We start from the raw sequence: 20,763 nt of genomic DNA, 5'->3' as shown, positions 1-20,763 counted from the left end.
ATGCCATTGTGAGATGTAAAATTGCTTTGTGTACTATGCACTCGATAAGGTATCAAAAACGGGGACTGTCTGCAGCTCAGAGAGAATCGCTTGCGAGACTCAGCACTCTGTGATAATGGGAACTGCAGATGCTGGAGAATCCAAGATAATAAAATGTGGGGATGGATGAACACTGCAGGCCCAGCAGCATCTCAGGAGCACAAAATTTGACGTTTCGGGCCTAGACCCTTCATGTGCCGGGTTGAGTACAGTGATCCTCCACGGCTTGTACTCGCTTTGTAATAGAGGATGTGTTTTTCTAAACAGGTCAATGTCTTGTTATTGCATCAAGTTGGTAAGGGTCTCCGAAAATGAACCTAACAATCCGACCCGAAACGTTAGTTCTGTTTTTTTCTTCTTCACAGAAGCTGCAAGACCTGCTCAGCTTTTCCAGCAACTTCTGTTCTTGTTGCAGTCAGATACATACCCTGCACACGAGAACCCATCAGTTGGCACTTACAGTTAGCCTTCTGTTCCAACACACAATCTCACTTCCTCAATCCCCCGTCACCTTCTGAGCTCCACTGAGCATGACCTTTTCAGAATGGAAACCTCTTGCCCCACAGCATCCTCTGCTCATCTGTCACTGCAATCCCCTTCTTTACCTTTCAGAATCAAATAACAATTTTCTGAGAGACTGTGCATTGGGGTGGTCATTTCTGTAAGAATAGAAGTTCAGTAAACAGTTACCGCAAGCAATCAGGAAGGTTTGCAGGATCTTCTGATTCATTGTGAGAGGAATTAAATACTAATGTGGGAGATTATGCTTCAGTGTCGTAGGGGATTGGTGTTTCTGCATCTGCAACATTATCCAGTGCGGCTCCCTGTCCTTACAGCAGGAAGCGATTACATCAGAGGCAGGTCAGACTAGGTTTGTCACACTTATACCTGTTATTTCTGTGTTTATAACCTGTAATGTTACATCTGTTTTTTTCTCTATTTCTCTTTCTCCACAGGTGCTAAAAGGCCTGCTGAGTTTCTCCAGCACTTTCAGTGTTTATAACCTATAATATTAACTCTCTTTCTCTCTCTCTGCACAGATGCTGCCCGACCTGGTAAGTTCTTCCAGTACTTTCTGCTTTTGCTTTAGATCTCCAGCAGCCCTTAGTTTTTGTGTCATCAAGACTGCGATTCAGATCATCGCAGTCCCAGTCCATGTCAGCATAGATTGTCTGTCTATTTATTTTCAGAGATAATCTGTTTTTAACAGCACAGGATGGGAAAATGGTGTTTGTAATACTTTCAGCAGAGGAGGGTTAGTGAAACAGACCAGTGATGGTGCAAAGGGCAAAGGGGTTATTAATTCTGCAGAAAGGTAAATAGTGATATAAAATGGGGATGTAGTGTGGTGACGGGAATGGAGAGTAACTGTGGCTTGGTGAGCTGTGGAATTTGCTTCACTTTCTCCAGTGATTTCTGTTTCAGTCACAGATGTTGCTGGTTTAAAGGCTGACAGCCCTGACAATATATCATCGTCATGATGCTTGCAGGGGTCTATTCAGCCTGGGTGCTGACTGCTGAACTCTGATAAAGCTCAGCTTGCAAAGACGTTGTCGGGCTGATGTGGGGTTTCCTTTTCAGAGGCCGAGGGGTGTCTGCTCAAAGTGGTGCCACCGCTCGTGATGTTTACAGTAGCCCCCAGAGGGTGGAGATTGAATGGAACATTGAGTGGAAACTGCATCAAAACAGCAACACAGCTGTTCCCTCTGCCACTACATTTCCCTTTTCTCGTTCAGAACCAAAGAAGAAACACACTCAACTTTCTGACAGTGTGCCAGTGGGAAAATCAACACATTCCAGGCGGCCAGTTCTGTGAGGATGGAAGGCTGGTGCACAGCGGCAGCAAGCAATCTGGAAAGCTCACAGGATGTTCTGGCTCATAGTGAGGGGAACTGAATGTAAGGGTCGCGAGGTTATGCTTCAGTTCTAGAGGAGATTGGTGTTTCCACATCTGCAGTACTGTACGGTGTTGCTCAACTATCCTCATAGAAGGATGTTAATGCGTTGGAAACAGTTTAGAGAAGGTTTGTCACACTTAGACCAGTTATTTCTGTGTTTATAACCTGTAACATTAACTCTGTCTTATTCCTCTGTCTGTCTCCATGGATGCTGCCAGATCTGCTGAGTTTCTCCAGAACTTTCTGTTTTTGTTAGATCTCCAGCATTCCCCATAGTTTTTGTGTTTATGAATACTGTGATTCAGATCATTGTATTCCTGGTCCTGTCCCAGCACTCATCGTCTGAACATTTTTTTTTGTTTTAAAAACCCTGTGATGTCAAAACCAGACGGTCAGTGGCGCGGTGTGGATGTGCTGAACACTGGAAATATCAGTTCAACGCTTTTAGACGGTGTGTCCAAAAGTTGTCTACATGCAAACTGGCGATGCTGCTGTATTCCTTTCTGATTCAGGAGTGTCAGCCTGAGGATTGGGCGGGGGGTGGGGGAACAAAAACAAGAAACAGATGTGATGGGAGAGGCGGGAACAGAGTTAATGTTACAGTTTCTAAAGGCAGAACGCGCTGGAGAAACTTGGGCAGAAGAGAGAGAAAGAGAAACAAAGTTAACTTTTGAGTGCAGCGAACTCTCCGAACCGAGAGGGGTGGGAAAAGTCGGGGTTTTAATAGTTTGGACAGAGGAGGGGGGAGTGGAACAGATCAGTGATGGTGCAGGACAAAGGTGTTAACTGTGGCAAAAGGGGACTCGACATAACGGGGGCATGTTAAGGCCGGGGCGATGCAGAGTAATTGTGTCTTGGTGGGCTGCGAAATTTGCTTTGCTTTCACTTTCTGCAGTGATACCGACTTCAGCCACAAATGTTGCAGGTTGAACAGCAGAAAGAGACGTGACGATATATCATTGTCACGCCAGCTACAGAAATCTGTACAACCTCTGCACTGGCCGCTGAACTCTGCTGAAGCGCAGCTTGCAAACACCTTGCAGGGCTGATATGGGCTTCCTCCTCGCGGGTGGCGGGGCGGGGGGTGGGGGGAGGTGTTGAGAGTGTCTGGGTGCCACGTCTTGGGGAGGTTTCCTGTCTCTCAGTCTCGAAGCTGGCGGTCAGACAGATGCTGGCTGCATTTTCTCTCCAATCTCAGAAGCAGCGAGGACTCCGGGCATGGGGACTGGCCGAGGGACGCATTCACGCTGTGCTTAGATCTGCTTCGAATACGAAATTCCCAGCGAACAGGGAACAGACTGATTCCGGACAGCGACATGAACTGGAGTCGCAGAGTCATGTATCACGCGGAACGAGGTCCTTCGGCCCAACTTGTCCATCGCGACCAGGTTTCCTAATGGCCCACGTCTGTTTCTCTCCCCACAGATGCTGCTCGACCTGCTGCGTTTCTCCAGTGATTTTTGTATTTCCTTTCCAAGGGGAGCGCTGCTCTCCCAGAGTCAGCGCCAGTTTTGTGGTTCAAATTGGTACAAATTGGTCACGTTTCTCAGTCCAGATTCTGCTTGTTCTCTGACAGACCAGGGTTGAGGAAAACTTGCATCCACACTGGGGATGGGAATTAGGATTTGTGGTTGCTATCTGTGGGGGTAGAATCGTCCTATGCTTTATTATGGTGGAGCATCGAACAGTACAACACAGGAACAGGCCTTTCGGCCCACATTGTCCGTGCCGACCCATGATGCCATTCTAGACTATCAGTGTGAGGTGATTCATTTTGAACCAATGGCAGATAGATTAGGGTGTTTTCTAGGTGGAATGAAGTGAAATACAATGAATATTCAAAGAGCCTGTTGGAGTGGACTGGGTGCATATATCGTTACAATGTCACAAACAGGTTCAGAAAATAACCAAGAGCTGATGGAATGAGACAAAGATAAAGGCAAAGAACAGGAACCCACCAAGACTGCACCAACACATGATGCCTTTCTAACCTGAAACCCCTTTGCCTCCAGGCTGTCCCTATCCCTGTATTCCCAGCCTGGTCATGTATCTGTCAAGGTGCCTGTTAAATGAAGCTGTTGTATCTGCCTCCACCATCACCTCTGGCAGGGCATTGCAGACACTTACCACCCTCTGTGTAAAAAAGAAAACTGCCTCTCACATCTCCTTTAAACTCTCCCCCTTTTACCTGAAACCCGTGTCTGTTAGAAATGGACATTAATTCCCTGGGAAGAAAAATCTCCGACTATCCATTCTATCTGTGGTTGCTCCTCATCCTTCAACTTCCAGGTGAAAACAGATTGAGTTTGTCCAATCTCTCCTCTTGGTTAATGTCGTGGTGAAGTGTTTCTATACCTGCTTCAAATCATTCACATCCCCCTGGTAGTGTGGCTACCAGAGCTGTCCACAATATTCCAAATGGGGACTGACTCATGTTCAATACAGCTTGTCTTTATATCGAGAGGACAGGAGTACAAGGACTCAGGAAATAACGCTGCAGTTGTACAAAACCCTGTTTAGACCCCACTTGGAGCAGTTCTGAGAACCACACTTTAGGAAGGACAGATTGGCCTTGGAGAGAGTACAATGTTCATTTACAAGCACGATACCTGGGCCTTAGGGGCTAAGTTATGAGTAGATTTTACACAAATGAGGCCGGTTTTCTCCAGAATTTAGAAGGTCAAAGGTGACCTGATCAAACATGTTGACAGGAAGAGACAAGGTGGGTAAAGACAAACTATTTCCACTGTTCAGGGATTCTAGAAATGGGGAGGACATTGTCTGAGAATTAGAACCAGACTGTTCAGGAGAGACATTGGGAAGTACTTCTGCACACGAAGGGAGGGAGAGGTTTGGAAATCCCTCCGACAAACGGCATTGGATGCTGGGTCAGTTGTTAGTTTTCAGTCTGAGTGGGATCAATATTTGTTCAGCAACAATATGCAGGGGATAGGGCCAAAGGCCCAGAAATGGAGCTTGGCCGCAGATCAGCCATTGCATGGTGGAACAGGCTGGAAGGGCTGAATGGTCTGTTCCTGTACCTTTGAATGGAACAATTTCGTTGGAAGTGCTCAAAAAGTATGGAGAGAGCAGCCTCCTTTTGCCGTTTCTAAACTTATTGTCTTCTGTTCCAGGTGAATGTGTGAGAAAGAAGGCATCAATGTAGCAGGCACCAGGTCACACTGAATTGGGCTGATGTCCTGCAAAACCACATCAGGAATGTTGCAGGTCTCTGTACCTCTGATTCTCTGTAAGTATGTGTTACAGGGGAACCTTGTTCCTGACATACTCGTGCTGTTCTCTGGTTACATGAGGTTAAATTCTGCAGCAGAAAACACCCAACACTTCCTTCTCAGTTGCCAGAAAGAGAGGGAAAATTACGCTGGCCAACATAAAAATGAAACTTGGCAGACATAAGGACGGAAAAATAGTTGGGAGTCTGTATTACAGCATTTCGCGAGAGAGTGAGAGAGAGAGAGAAAGGAAAGATGAGCATTTCAGGTTACTGTCCTTTGATTCCAAAATAATATTATTCAATCTTCTCAGAAAAGGATGCAAGTTATGCACACACGTGCACTAGGATCTGAAAATGTTGATTTGTGGATGGATCAGTATAATTTTATTATCTGCAAAGGGAAACACAGTCTCCAACAATATAGGGGGGAGATATCTAACTAATCAGAGAATGAAAATACCATCTCTTTTCATCAGCATGAGGAGACTTACCAGGATGTTGCTTTGAGGGCTGGAGAGTTTCAGTGATGAAGAGAGATTGGACAGACTGGGGTTGTTTTCCTCAGAGTGGAGGAGTTTGAAAAAGAGTGCCATGATTAACATACAAAATGAAAAGGGGCATTCATAGGTTAGACAGAAGTAACTTCTCCCTGATGAGAGAGGGATCGAGACCAGTTTGGGGACTTAGATTGATGTTAAGGGGCAGAAGGTTTAGAGGGGATGTGAGTAAAATCTTTTTTAACCGAGAGATCATAAAACCGTAAGACATAGGAGCAGAAATTAGGCCATTTGGACCGTCAAGTCTGCTCTGCCAGTCAATCATGGCTGATAACATCCACAACCCCTTCTCCTGCTTTCTCCCCATATCCCTTGATCCCCCTGATAATTAAGAACCTATCTGTCTCAATATGAAATAAACTCAATAACCCGGCCTCCACAGCCTTCTGTGGCAGTGAATTCCATAGATTCACCACTCTCTGGCTGAGGATGTTTGTCCTTATCTCCCTTATAAAGGGCCTTCCTTTTCCTCTAAGGCTGTGCCCTTGGGTCCTAGTCTTTCTTACCAATGGAAACATCTTCCCAACATCCACTCTGTCCAGGCTGTTCAGTATTCTGAAAGCTTCAATTAGACGTCCCCTCATTCTTCTAAACTCCAATGAGTATCGTCACAAAGTCCTGGAGCATTCCTCATATGTTAAGCTGCGCATTCCCAGGACCATTCTCATGAGCCTGCTCTGAAGCTGATCTCGGGCCAGTCCATCCTTCCTGAGATATGGGGCCCAAAAATGCACACAATACTCCAAGTGTGGCCTTATAAAGTTTCAGTAGTTCATCCCTGCTTTTATATTCATGTCCTCGCAAAATAAAAGCCAACATTGCATTTGCCTTCCTGAGTACTGACTCAAGCTGCAAGTTTACCTTGAGAGAATCCTGGACTAGAACTCAGAAGTCTCCTTACACTTCAGACTTCTGAATTTTCTCCCCATTTAGAAAATAGTCCATGCTTTCATTCTTCTTACCAAAGTGCATTCCCTTCCACTTGTCCATGTTGTACTCCATCTGCTAGTTCTTTGCCCACTTTCCTAACCTGTCCAAATCTTTCTGCAGCTTTGCCATCTCCTCATCACTACCTGTCCCTCCACCTATCTTTGTATCATCTGCAAACTTAGCCAGAATGCCCACAGTAGCTTTATCTGGATAATTAATGTACAAAATGAAAATTTGTGTCTCCCACATTGACCTTTGCGGAACACCACTTGTCACCAGCTGCCATCCTGAAGAAGACCCCATTAACCCCACTCTCTGCTTTCTGCCAGACGGCCAATTATCTATTCATGCCAGCACCATGCCTCTAACACCATGGACCCTTATCTTACTTAGCAGCCTCCTGTGTGGCACATCACCAAAGTCCTTCTTGAAGTCCTGGTAGATAACATCCATTGGTTCTCCTTGGTCTACCCTGTTCATTACTTGCTCAAAGAATTACAGCAGATTTTGTCAGGCATGAACTCCCGTTCCTGAAACCATGCTGACTTTGCCCTATTTTACCATACAATTCCAAATATTCAGAAATCTCATCCTTTACAATGGGCTCCAAAGTCTTCCCAAATGCACTTTATTGTTTAAAAACCTAGAAATGTGGAGTCCTTTGCTTGGTTATGAAGAATGGCATGGTGAATGGGAACCGAAAGAGAGATAAAATAGGAGGGGAAGATGCGGGGATAAATAAAAGACGAAGGGTACAAAGCACAAGTTGAAGGGGGATTGAAACAAGGGCGAGAAACCAATGGTGCCACCATGCACTTCATGTCAATTCCTATTTTTGCCTCCACTTCAATGAGATTTAACAGTTACCGGTGCCCATTGAGTTACCGAAAGGGCATATGCTGTTTCTCTGCTGCTTCCGCACTCATTGCTTTGACATTGTCTTTACTTTGCCATTTCCAGGACACTGTCACAAATAATGACATTTGCATTTCAATTCCCTTCTGTTTTCCAGTGAATCTCGCTCTCTGTGGGAACACCCAAGGTAGGAGGGAACTGCTGATTTCTTGAATAATTGTTTGGAAATTTGAAGTCTTGCTGTACAATCTTTTAAGCGACCTTTTCCAAAACATGCTTCAAATGGGACTTGATCCCAGTCCTTCAGGTCCGGAGTTAGAGATACTCTCTCAAAGATTGGGCACCAGAATCATTTTCAACTCTTTTCCTGTGTGGATACGCCACCAGTTTCAATGAGGATCAGTGACCAGTTTCATTGACTTGGTCACATTGGACAGAGACCATTCAGTAAATCTGCACAACGTTTAACTCCACCACAATACTTCAAATGGGTGTGAGACTTCAAACAGGTTGTTTTGGAAGAAGAAATCAAATTTGTGATTATTTTGGAAAGTAGAACAAAAGAACGAAGTATTATTTAATTGGAGAGAAACTGCAGAAAGCTCCAATGCAAAAGGGCTGGTAGCAGGGGGAAGGGACTTGTGCATGAAACTGAGAAAGCTCGCACATGGGGCAGCACATAATCAAGAAGGGCTTATGGAGTATTGACCATTATTTCAAGGGGGCTGGGGTATAAGAGTAGGGATGTCTTCTTGCAACTGTACAGGTGCTGATGAAATCATAACTGGTGCACTGTGATCAGTTTTGCTCCCGTTAAGCAAACATTTCATTTCATTGGAGGCAATTCAGAGAGGGTTCATTTGGGCTGGACCTTGGTCTGGAAAGATTGTCTCAGGAGAAAAGACTAAAAATGTTGGGACTATACTCACTGGAATTCAGAAGAATGAGAGGTGGTGTCATTGAAACATATAGAGGTTTGGCAGTGTCAATGCCAAGAGGATGTTGCCCCATCATGGGAGAGTATAGGAGCAGAGGATACAGTCTCAAAATAATGAGGCACCAATTGGAGACTAAGATAATCTCAGAGATATACAGCACAGAAACAGGCCCTTCCAGCGACATTGACCAAATGTGGACTTGCCTAATAACAGCTCCTTCCAACTATCACTCTCTGATACTGTTGCCTAATAATGGCATAATTTGCACTCCCCCAATTTATTAACTTCCTTCAATCTCCTGGTTTATCCTTGTTCATAGCTATCTTAAAACATAAGCACCTGTGATCACTGTTTCCAAAAGGCACTCCAACTGAATGGCCTCTCACCTGGCCAGGCTCATTAGCCAATACAAGATCCAATATGGACCCTCTTCTAGTGCAGTTTTAGACATTAAGACATTGGAGCAGGAGTTAGGCCGTTCAGCCCATTGAAACTGCTCCACTATTCAATCACGGCTGATAAGTTTCTCAACTCCTTTCTCCTGCCTTCTGTACATAACCTTTGATCCCCTTGACAATCAAGAATCTACCTCTCTCTGGCCTGGCCTCCACAGCCTTCTGTAACAATGAATTCCATAGATTCATCACTCTCTGGCTGAAGAAATTTCTCCTCATTCTTTACGCCAAGGTTGTGCCCTCAGGTCCTCATCTGGTCCTGCCAATGGAAACATATTTCCAATGTTCACTCTAGCCAGGCCTTTCAGTATTTTGTAAGTTTCAGTTTGATACCCAGTTATCCTTCAAAACACCACTGATAAATATTTAGAGTCCACAAACATTCCTCATATGTTAAGCCTTTCATTCCTGGATCATTCTCGTGAACCTCCTCTGGACCCACTCCAGGGCCAGTGTATCTTTCCTGACATATGGGGCCCAAAATTTCTCACAGTAATCTCAATGTGGATTGAGAAGAGCCTTATATTGCTTCAAAATTACATCTCCGCTTTTATGTTCCAGTCCTCACAAAATAAATGCCAACATTTCATTTGCCTTCCTAACCACCAACTCAACTTGCAAGTTTACCTTAGGAAAATCTGGACGAGGATTCCCAAGTCCCTCTGCACTTCAGATTTCTGAATTTTCTCCCCGTCTGGAAAAATAGTCTATACTTTTATTCTTCCTACCAAAGTGAATGATCCCATACTTGCCAGATTGTATTTCATCTACAGATCCTTTGCCCACTGTCCTGACCTGTCTAAATCCTTTTGCAGCCTTCCCACCTCCTCAGTACTACCTGTGGCCCCACCTATCTTTGTATCATCGCTAAACTTAGACAGAATGCCCTTAGTTCCTTCATTTAGGTCATTGCTTCATAAAGTGAAGACCTTGTGACTGACCCTTGTAGATCTCGACTTGTCACTGGCTACCATCCAAGTAGGACCCTTTTATCACCGCTCTCTCTCCTTCCTGCCAGGCAGCCAATCTTCTATTCATGCTGGTACCTTGCCTCCAACACCATAGTCCCTTATCTTCCTCAGCAACCTTTTGTGCAGCACCTTGCCAAAGGCCTTCTGCCAGTCTAGGTCGGTAACATCTATTGCTTCTCCTTGGTCTAACCTGTCTGTTACTGCCACAAAAAATTCTAACAGATTTGCCAGGTAACCATGCTGGCTGTGTCCTATTTTACCATGCACTTCCAAGTATTCAGAAATGCAATTCTTCACAATACGCTCAAAATCTTACCAATGGCCGAGGTCAGGCCAATCAGCCTGTAATTTCCCACCTTTTGCCTTACTCCCTTCTTAAACTGAGGTTACACTCGTGATTTTCCAGTCCTCTGGCTCCGTCCCTGTCTCCAGTGATTCCTGAAAGACCACAACTAACACCTCCACTATCTCTTCAGCTATCTCACTCAGAACTGTGGGGTGTAGTCCATCTGGTCCAGGTGATTTATCCACCTTCAGTCCATTCAGTTTTTCTTGCACCTTCTCCTTGGTGAGGGCCACCATACTCATCTCTGCCGTCCCACTGACTCTCTTGAATTTTTGGATGTTGATTGTGACTTGCACCTTGAAGACTGATGCAAAGTGTTTATTCAGTTCTTCAGCCATTTCTTTGTTCCCCATTACTACTGATTGACCATCATTTTCCAGCAGACCAAAGCCCATTTTTGCCTCTCTTTAGCCATTTATATGTTGAAAGAAACTCTTGCAATCTTCCTTTATATTGCTGGTTCCCTTGCCTATTTCTTGTATTGGATGTAACTAAGTACAAAACAATAAGGGAAACAATATTTCATGGAAACATTGTTAGCAATTACAGACCTTCATAGAAGAAGTAGGGAAATAAAGAAATAAGGTAATAGTTAACATTGAAGTATTTCTTAATATAAACTAGAAAAATAAAGGAATCAAGTGAAAACTTCAGCAGTTTTTAATGAGTACTTGCTGGGCCCTAGTCCCCTCTGTACAGCTCGCACTCTGAGGGAACTCAGCTGCCTAGCCTCATGGCTACCGCTGCAAATGCCCAGGAACCCTCCTCACTGCTTGTTCTTCCCACATCGGGCTGTGATACCATCGCAGCCGCTGCTGCTGCCTCTGATCTCCTGCTGCCCGTGGAACATGCCCAGGCAGAAGCTGCTGGCAGTTCTGGTCACTGGGTAGGCAGGTCTAGGCCCGAAACACCAGCTTTCTTGCTCCTAAGATGCTGCTTGGCCTGCTGTGTTCATCCAGCTCCACACCATATTATGTGGCATTGGGGCCTGCTTTCTCCACCAGCTATCTCGGACGTTGGGTTTGAGAGATTGCTATGGGCTGCTGAATGCCTCCCACCCCGGGCTGGGAAGCCACCACACCGAGCTGAGAGAAAGCCTCGCTGTGTTCACGCTGAGACCAGGAGAAGAAAACAGAAAAAAAACACAAAGACAGAAAAGAGGAAAATGAAAAAAGAGAATGAAATGGTCAGAGCGGATGGGCCCTGGCTGAAATGCTCGGCTCGGTCGCCATCTTGAAGTGGGTTCGTAAAAGAAGGAGAGACTTTAAAATTGTCACGTGTGCTGACCAAGGAGGAATTGTTCTTGGTCCAAAAATGGAAAGTATTTCACTTACACATGAAACTGGTGGGTATTATCACTGTGTGCTATATAGTGCATGGTCAAAAGCGAAATTGTTGAAGATGTCATCACTGCTAAGTGAACTTCGAATTTCATTTACATAGAAAGGCCCATGGAAGTGGAGTGTACAGTATTCAAGAAACAAACAACAGAACAGTGTAGGAACAGGCCCTTAAGCCCAAAAGGCTGTGCCAACACATGATGCCTTACTGAGCTGAACCCTTTCCCTCGAAGCTGTCCATATCCCTCTATTCCTTGACTGGCCATGTACCTGTAAAGATGCCTCTTAAATGCTGCTGTTGTATCCACCTCCACCACCTCCTCTGGCAGTGCATTGAAGGCACTTACCGAACTTTGTGTAAAAAGAACTTGCCTCTCACACCTCCTTTAAACTTTTCCCCCATTACCTAGAACGTACATCGCTTGTAGAATCGACAGGCTGAATTACCCCATTCTGATCCTACATCTTCTGGACCTTCAGTACAGGTTTGGTCCCCTGACCTGAGGAGGAGCCATAAGACCCGAAGTAACAGGAACAGTATTATGCCATTTGGCCATCGATTCCTCTCCACCTTTCAACATGATCATGACCTCATGACCTCATTCTGATCCTACATCTTATAATCTTCAGGTCTTATGTCACTGAAAGGTGGAGGGGACTCAATGGTCAAATGCCATCCTTGCGCTCCTGTTTCTTGTGGTCATAGAATGATAAAATCCCGACATTGCGGAAGCAGGCCTTTCAGCCCATCAAGTCCACACTGACCCTCTGAAGTGCAACTACCCAGACCCAGGGCCATCCCATCTCTAACCCTGTATTTCCCATGGCTAATCCACCTGAGCCGGTACACCCTTGGACGCATTATGAGCAATTTGCCAGGGCCAATCTATCTAACCTGCACATCTTTGGACTGTGGGAGGAAACTGGAGCACCTCAAGGAAACTCTCACACAAAGGGAGAGCGTGCAATCTCCACGCAGTCACCCAACGGTGGAATCGATCCTGTGTTGCTAGGGCTATGCAGCATCAGTGCGAGCCACTGAGCCTCCCTGATGCCCTGTTTTATGGATCATCCTCAGGTCAGGAGAGCAAATCGATCTTCAACACTCCATCTAAGTTGCAAAAAGATTGACAGTAGTTGTCTGAGATAACAAAGTGTGGAGCTGGATGAACACAGAAGGCCAAGCAGCATCTGAGGAGCACAAAATGTGACATTTCAGGCCTCGACCCTTCATCAGCTTTTGTGCTGCTAAGGTGCTGCTGAGCCTGCTGTGTTCATCCAGCTCCACACTTTGTTATCTCGGATTCTCCAGCATCTGAAGTTCCCATTATCTCTGACAGTAGTTGTCTGGGCTGGATTGTATAAAATATTGGGAATAGGTTGGCAGGACTGATGCTTGAAAATCCATTTTGGAAACAATGTGATAACGAATGTTGCAGGAGCAGTTCCCAGTGTAATGATGTGACTTTGCTTTCGATCTTAGCTGGACGAGTGGCTTTCTATGTTGTCCCAGTTTCACCTTTGGAAGGAGAGACACTGGAACTGAATTGTCAGTGCCAATACTATTATTGGTGGACAAAGCAGGACTTTACCTTTTATAGAAATGGAAAGAAGATCCATTCAATGAAGTCTACAACAGATGAATTTTCATATCGCATTAAAGTAAAAAGCACCGATGACAGTGGATTGTACAGTTGCAAAATTGATGGGTCAGAATCACAACATGTTCACGTTCAAGTTCAAGGTACGTACCTGATATTCCATTCTGTGGTAGGCAATGTGCATATTTCTCTTGATTTTTAATTTAAACACTGGAGGTATTCTAAGTCACAAAGTACAGCAGAATCTCTTTATTCCATCCTGTCTGTACTGCTAAAGTGACACGAGTTCTTTTGTCCCCAGCGCGAGGCCTCCACAACCTTGAACGTTCTGACACTTGAAGTGCTCATCCAAGTATTGTTTAAGTATTTGGGAGTTTCCTACCTCAACGACCGTCCCAGGCAGTGCATTCCACATTCCCACCATCCTCTGGGTATTACAAGCCTCAAGTTTCCCTCTAAATCTAGTGCCTTTCAATTTAAAAGGATGTCCTGCCTTGTTATTGGCCGTTTGAATAAGGGGAAAACCTGCTTCTTACTCCAAGATAATAAAATGTGAGGCTGGATGAACACAGCAGGCCAAGCAGCATCTCAGGAGCACAAAAGCTGACGTTTCGGGCCTAGACCCTTCTTCAGAGAGGGGGATGGGGGGAGGGAACTGGAATAAATAGGGAGAGAGGGGGAGGCGGACCGAAGATGGAGAGCAAAGAAGATAGGTGGAGAGGGTGTAGGTGGGGAGGTAGGGAGGGGATAGGTCAGTCCAGGGAAGACGGACAGGTCAAGGAGGTGGGATGAGGTTAGTAGGTAGCTGGGGGTGCGGCTGGGGGTGGGAGGAAGGGATGGGTGAGAGGAAGAACCGGTTAGGGAGGCAGAGACAGGTTGGACTGGTTTTGGGATGCAGTGGGTGGGGGGGAAGAGCTGGGCTGGTTGTGTGGTGCAGTGGGGGGAGGGGATGAACTGGGCTGGTTTAGGGATGCAGTGGGGGAAGGGGAGATTTTGAAACTGGTGAAGTCCACATTGATACCATATGGCTGCAGGGTTCCCAGGCGGAATATGAGTTGCTGTTCCTGCAACCTTCGGGTGGCATCATTGTGGCAGTGCAGGAGGCCCATGATGGACATGTCATCAAGAGAATGGGAGGGGGAGTGGAAATGGTTTGCGACTGGGAGGTGCAGTTGTTTGTTGCGAACTGAGCGGAGGTGTTCTGCAAAGCGGTCCCCAAGCCTCCGCTTGGTTTCCCCAATGTAGAGAAAGCCGCACCGGGTACAGTGGATGCAGTATACCACATTGGCAGATGTGCAGGTGAACCTCTGCTTAATGTGGAATGTCATCTTGGGGCCTGGGATGGGGGTGAGGGAGGAGGTGTGGGGACAAGTGTAGCATTTCCTGCGGTTGCAGGGGAAGGTGCCGGGTGTGGTGGGGTTGGAGGGCAGTGTGGAGCGAACAAGGGAGTCACGGAGAGAGTGGTCTCTCCGGAAAGCAGACAGGGGTGGGGATGGAAAAATGTCTTGGGTGGTGGGGTGCCTACTGGATGCCTACTGCATCCACTGTACCCGGTGCGGCTTTCTCTACATTGCGGAAACCAAGCGGAGGCTTGGGGACCGCTTTGCAGAACACCTCCGCTCAGTTCGCAACAAACAACTGCACCTCCCAGTCGCAAACCATTTCCACTCCCCCTCCCATTCTCTTGATGACATGTCCATCATGGGCCTCCTGCACTGCCACAATGATGCCACCCGAAGGTTGCAGGAACAGCAACTCATATTCCGCCTGGGAACCCTGCAGCCATATGGTATCAATGTGGACTTCACCAGTTTCAAAATCTCCCCTTCCCCCACTGCATCCCTAAACCAGCCCAGTTCATCCCCTCCCCCCACTGCACCACACAACCAGCCCAGCTCTTCCCCCCCACCCACTGCATCCCAAAACCAGTCCAACCTGTCTCTGCCTCCCTAACCGGTTCTTCCTCTCACCCATCCCTTCCTCCCACCCCCAGCCGCACCCCCAGCTACCTACTAACCTCATCCCACCTCCTTGACCTGTCCGTCTTCCCTGGACTGACCTATCCCCTCCCTACCTCCCCACCTACACCCTCTCCACCTATCTTCTTTGCTCTCCATCTTCGGTCCGCCTCCCCCTCTCTCCCTATTTATTCCAGTTCCCTCCCCCCATCCCCCTCTCTGAAGAAGGGTCTAGGCCCGAAACGTCAGCTTTTGTGCTCCTGAGATGCTGCTTGGCCTGCTGTGTTCATCCAGCCTCACATTTTATTATCTTGGAATCTCCAGCATCTGCAGTTCCCATTATCTCTGCTTCTTACTCCCTCTGTTTATGCCCCTCATCATCTTACACACCCCAATCAGGCCCCCCCTCAGCCTTCTCTTCTCCAAAGAAAACAGCCCGAGTTTACCCAGTCTCTCTTCATCGCCGAAATGCTCCAGCCCAGGCAACGTACTGGGGAATCTCCTCTGCAACTCTTCCAGTGCAATCACATCCTTTCTGCGGTGATCCGGACTGCCACACAGTGCTCCAGCTGTGGCCTCACCAAAGTCGTATTCAGCTCCAACATCACCTCCGCACTTTTATAATCTATGCCTTCACTGACAAAGGCTAATGTCCCATATGCCTTCTTAATGGCCCTGTTAACCCAAACTGCCTTTAATGGTTTGTGAGCAATGGCAAAGGTAGTAAAGTCACTGTGGTCCCACTGTCCCATTAGTGAGGGAGGGGAGTAGGAGGTGGTTTAACCTGAGGGTCACCACACCTCAGGCAAGGGGAGATTCTGAGAAAGAGGTTCCATTGTGGTCACTCCAGCCAGTGTGGGATTTGAACCACACACTGTTGGAACAATTGTGGATCACAGACCAGCTAACCAGCCAACTGAGCTACCCAACGCACAGCAATGGAATCTTCTCTCATCCTTCTAAACTCTGACCAACCTGCTCAGTCTCCCCTCATTAGACAAGCCTTTGTCTCTGTGTAGCTGAGAAAGTTGCAATCTGTCGATGTGACCCATGTCAATCATTGTGATCCATCATCACTAAATAGGGTCATACAATCACACAGCACAGAAACGTGCCCTTTATCCTAACTCACCCACGCTGACCAGGTTTCCCAAAGTGAACTTGTCTCATTTGCCTGTGTTTGGCCCATATCCCTCGAAACATTTCCAATCGTGTATCCATCCAAATGTCTTTAAATGTTGTAATTGTCCTCACCTCCACCACTTCCTCTGGCAGTTCCTTCCATGCATGCACCTCCCGCTCTGTGAGAAAGTTACCCCTCAGGTCCCTTTTAAATCTTTCCCCTGTTACCTTAAACCTCCAGGTTTGGATTGCCCTCACGTGGGAATTTGATTATTTACCTTATCTATGCCCCTCATGATTTTATACACCTCAAAGGTGACCCATCTGCTTCCAATGCTTCAGCTGATGCACCCTCTCCCAATAGCTCAATTCCCTTTTGTTTTTTGGAATCCTGGGATGGGAGCAAGGCAAATGTTTATCCTCCTCATGTCTTTAAATAACTTTGTCCTATGGTCTTTCTCTACCTCTGTGTCAATATGAGGTATTTGAACTGGAAAGGCTTGGAGGGCAACAGACCAAATGGTTGTGAATGGAAGATTAGCTTAGGAAACTGGGTCAGCATGGACGAGTTGGGCAGAAGGGCCTGATTCTATGTTTTTTTTATGGCTTTGAGACAGAATTTCATATTTGGAAAGCAAAAGAAGGATAATGTTTTGCACTGTCCCCTGACATTTGTCACTAAATGCCCACCTTCTTTGCCCCTCATCACTGCTGTGCCTTTCGGTCTGTGACTATAACAGTTGATAGATGAGCCCCGACTGTGTGTTACATTCCAGAACGCTTTGCCAAGCCCGTACTGAGGGTGGAGCCGGCAGCTGAAGTATTTGAGGGGCTCCGGGTCACGCTGACGTGCATTGCTCGGAGAGCACGGCGCTCCATCTGGCTTCACTACACATTTTACAGAGATGGCAGCGCCCTGGAGACAGCGCCGGATGCTGGCGGTGTGTACACGATCAACGCAGCAGCTGCAAACGTTTCTGGGAATTACGCCTGTGAAGCGATCGAGACAAATTCTGATCTGTGGAAGAGGAGCGACAATGTTCACATTTCCGTTAAAGGTAAGTATCTGTCATTATTGCAGAGTCTCCAGCACAAATTAAAGGCCTTTCAGCCCATTGAGTCAGAAACAGCCACCTCACTATTCTCTAATCCCCATTTCCCCAGCACTTGGCCCCAGAGCATTGGCATCGTGAGGGAGCATTTAAACACTTCTTCAATGTGATGAGGGTTTCTGTCTCTCCCACCCTTACTGGCAGTGAGTTCCACATTCGGTGAGTGAAAGTGTTTTTCCTCACAACGCCTCTAAACTTCCTGCCCCTTATCTTTAATGTCTATGCCCACTGCCTGGGCCATTGGTCCCTCTACCAAAGGGAAAACAAGTTTCTTCCTGTATTCTCGACCTATGCTCTTCATCATTTTATACCTCTCAATAATGTCTCCCTGTCTCAATCTCCACGGATGTAAGGAGAACAATCCTAGTCTGTTCAATCTCTCTCCATCACTGAAACTCTCCATCCCCCTCCTGATAAATCTCCCTCTGCACCCTCTCCCAGTGCTAACACATCCCTCCAACAATGTGGAGAATGGGTGAACCAGACACAACGCTCTCACTGTGGTTGCACGTTTTCATTCCAAACGTGTTGTGGTCATCACCAAATCTGAGCTTCACCTGACATGTTGCTAACCGCCTTCATTGACCTTGAAGGAGGTTAGGAGTCTCCCGTGCTGACTCTGTCTCAGGATTTTCTTGCTCTCATTCTAATCACTGAGCTTTCCCAAGCTCAGACACTCTACAGCTCAAACGGAAACATGTCCTTTTGCTTTCCAGAGGCATTCGCTGTCCCTAAGCTGACCGTGTATCCTGAGGGACAGCTAGTTGATGGTCAATGGTTTAAGCTGATGTGCTTGGTTGAAGAGAATCTCTCCGAAGCTTCCTTGCGGTACAGCTTTTACAGAAATGGGATCCCTATCCAGTCTCCGTCCGACCACAGCAATTCCATCTCTGAGCCAGCTCGTCCGGCCGACTCGGGTACTTACCATTGCGAAGTTACGGGCAGTAAGGTGCGGAAACGCAGTAATCAGCTCCATTTGTCCATCAGGCGTGAGTACCGTTTATTATTGTTCCTTTCTTTAAACTGTGAAGGATTCAAAGTAGAGACAGATTATCATCATTCCCCACATCCACAGCCATATATTAGAGCTGTAGAGACAAACAGCACAGGGTAATGAGTCACCCATTTAGGATTGATATGTGGAGAAATGTTTTCACCTCGAGAGTGGGAAGCCTGTGGGATTCACTTCCCCAGAAAATTATGGAAATTATTATACGGGAGTTGGCCATTTGGCCCTTCCAGCCTGTTCTGTCCGCGCAATGGGATCATGGATGATCACCTGACACAGTTCACTGCCCCCCACTGTCCCCTTGGCCCATGTGAACTCTATCCAACTCCTTCCTGAACAGCAAGCAATGTTCTCAGCCCAAACACATTCTGTGACAAAGAATTCCACAGGATTTCCACTCTCCCAGTGAAGACATTTGCCCCCATCTCAGTCCTACCCTGTCTCCTTTAGACAATGAGCCCACAGCCTGAAACATCCCTCTGTACAATTAGGGATGGGCAATAAATGCTGGATTACCCAGTGACACACATCCAAAGACTGAACATACAAAAATGGATATGAGAATGGATGTGATTGTGATTAAGTTCTTAGATGAGTTTGCAATTAACTCTGCCAAGCAAAGGGACCTAACATTTGTTTATATTTGCAGGAATTCCAGTGTCAAAGCCAGAACTAGTAATTCAATCAGGAAAGGAGCTAATCGAAGGAGATATGGCATCCTTAATCTGTTCAGTCTCCAATGGCTCTCTGCCAATTTATTACCAATTCTACAAGGGCTCAAGTGTGGAGCTGTACTGGGAGCTTTCCAACAGTACTAAGCTTGTTTACAACATTGAAACCATCAGCAGAAAAGACAAAGGGATTTACCATTGCTCGGTGAGAAATGAGGTGACAGGCCCTTTGCACAGTGAAGACATAGAGATCACAGTGATAGGTGAGTTCAGAAGGACTCTCTCCCAAAGAGTAACTGATCCATCGGCTCAGGGACCACTGCTGATGAGATCTCTCAAAACTAGTGTATTGTCATTGAAGACGTCACTTTGGATTAAAGTGACACAGCCTTGGATATTAGAGTCATCGAGATATCCAGTATGGAACAGGCCCTTCAGCCGAACTTGTCCACGCCGAACAGGTTTCCCAAAAAGTCCCATTTGCCTGCATTTGGCAATTTCTTTTGAATGTTGTCATTACCGCTACCATTTCCTCTCGCAGCTCATTCCATATGTGCACCACCCTCTGTGTGAAAATGTTTCCCCTCACATACCTTTCCTATCTCAGCTTATCCAGTGCCCTTTAGATTTAGCCCCCACTACCCTGGGGAGAAGTCCTCGGCTTTATCACCTTACATATTCCCCTCAGGATTTTATAAACCTCTCTGAGGTCACCCCTCAGCCTCCAATGTGTCAGAAATAAAACCCCCAGCCTATCCAGCCTCTCGTTATAATTCAAACTTTCTAGTCTCGGTGACATCCTTCTAAAGGTTTTTGGCACCATTCCCTGCTTCAGAACAACTTTCCGTAGCAGGGTGAACAGAATTGTACACAGTACAATTACCAAGAACATCCTAAGATTCAATGCCTCCCATCGTTCTTCCAAACTCCAGCCAATATAGTTTTCTCCTCGCCCATGATAGCTTCTACACCATCTGATGCTCGATCATTCTTGTTGCTGCCATATCTATTCCAGCTCGTACAGAGCTATATCACCCACACTGCTTCCCTCCCTGTCATTTCCAAAAATCATGCACCCGCTGAATATTTGGTTAGATATTTTGCTGGAGAACCAACACCTGCCCCATCTCTTCTGATCTTCTGTCCAAAATATAAAGGTGTGTTATGTTAATGAGCAAAGTGTTGATTTTGGGCAGAATACCAGGCATTTAGAGTGTGAAGGGAGGTGATTGGTCAAGTGTTGATGATTGTCAGGGTGAGGTTTGGGCTTGGTATTTTTCAGGGTGTATTTTTAAAATCACAATTTGGAAAGAACTTTGTCAGAAGACTGCATTTCTGAGAAGAGACTGACTTACACGACCTATTTCGAAGGCAATTCGAAGTAATTCCCCTCACTTTTGTTTCGGAATCACACAGAGTTCCATGCTGGGTAAGGATGGCTGGTTTCCTTCTCCCAACAACAGCATTTTGTCTCTGTTCAGCATGATTTCATGAGCCATTCAGTTTCACCATTACTGAGACAGTAGGAACTGCCGATGCTGGAGAATCTGAGATAACACCATTTTATCTCAGTTTCACCATTACTGAGCTTGTTTCTCACTTCCCGATTCTAAAAATGAACTGAACTTAAATTATATACAAGAAACAGTGTGCAATCTTTGGTGAACGATGACAGGCAGGCCTACTCCATTGGGAGTTATGTATTCACATGTGGGACATGGGCAAT

General features: G+C 46.3%; 2 protein-coding genes and 1 long non-coding RNA gene across 3 annotated transcripts in view; all 3 read left to right on the top strand.

Moving 5' to 3' along the window:
* The window catches only part of LOC132207182 (uncharacterized), a 245,502-nt gene that overhangs the window by 176,475 nt on the left and 48,264 nt on the right, over nt 1-20,763 (top strand). The window lies entirely within an intron of this gene.
* Nucleotides 1-20,763, top strand: part of LOC132207269 (uncharacterized) — a 176,202-nt gene that overhangs the window by 149,784 nt on the left and 5,655 nt on the right. The window lies entirely within an intron of this gene.
* Nucleotides 1,662-17,501, top strand: LOC132207184 (Fc receptor-like A). The gene is made up of 6 exons (XM_059642396.1): nt 1,662-2,063; nt 5,072-5,187; nt 7,672-7,701; nt 13,048-13,308; nt 17,022-17,303; nt 17,410-17,501. The coding sequence occupies exons 2-6, from the start codon at nt 5,133-5,135 to the stop codon at nt 17,436-17,438; spliced, it is 657 nt and encodes a 218-aa protein (XP_059498379.1). The 5' UTR covers nt 1,662-2,063; nt 5,072-5,132; the 3' UTR covers nt 17,439-17,501.

Source organism: Stegostoma tigrinum, chromosome 44, assembly GCF_030684315.1.
Source record: "Stegostoma tigrinum isolate sSteTig4 chromosome 44, sSteTig4.hap1, whole genome shotgun sequence".
In the NCBI taxonomy this organism is placed as follows: Eukaryota; Metazoa; Chordata; class Chondrichthyes; order Orectolobiformes; family Stegostomatidae; genus Stegostoma; species Stegostoma tigrinum.
This window is presented reverse-complemented; position numbering and strand designations above follow the sequence as displayed.

Coding starts and splice junctions, on each gene's coding strand:
- LOC132207184 (XM_059642396.1), top strand. CDS start 5,133: ATGTCCTGCAAAACCACATCAGGAATGTTGCAGGTCTCTGTACCTCTG. Junction 7,702..13,047: donor TCTCTGTGGGAACACCCAAG/GTAGGAGGGAAC, acceptor TTTCGATCTTAG/CTGGACGAGTGGCTTTCTAT. Junction 13,309..17,021: donor TGTTCACGTTCAAGTTCAAG/GTACGTACCTGA, acceptor GTTACATTCCAG/AACGCTTTGCCAAGCCCGTA.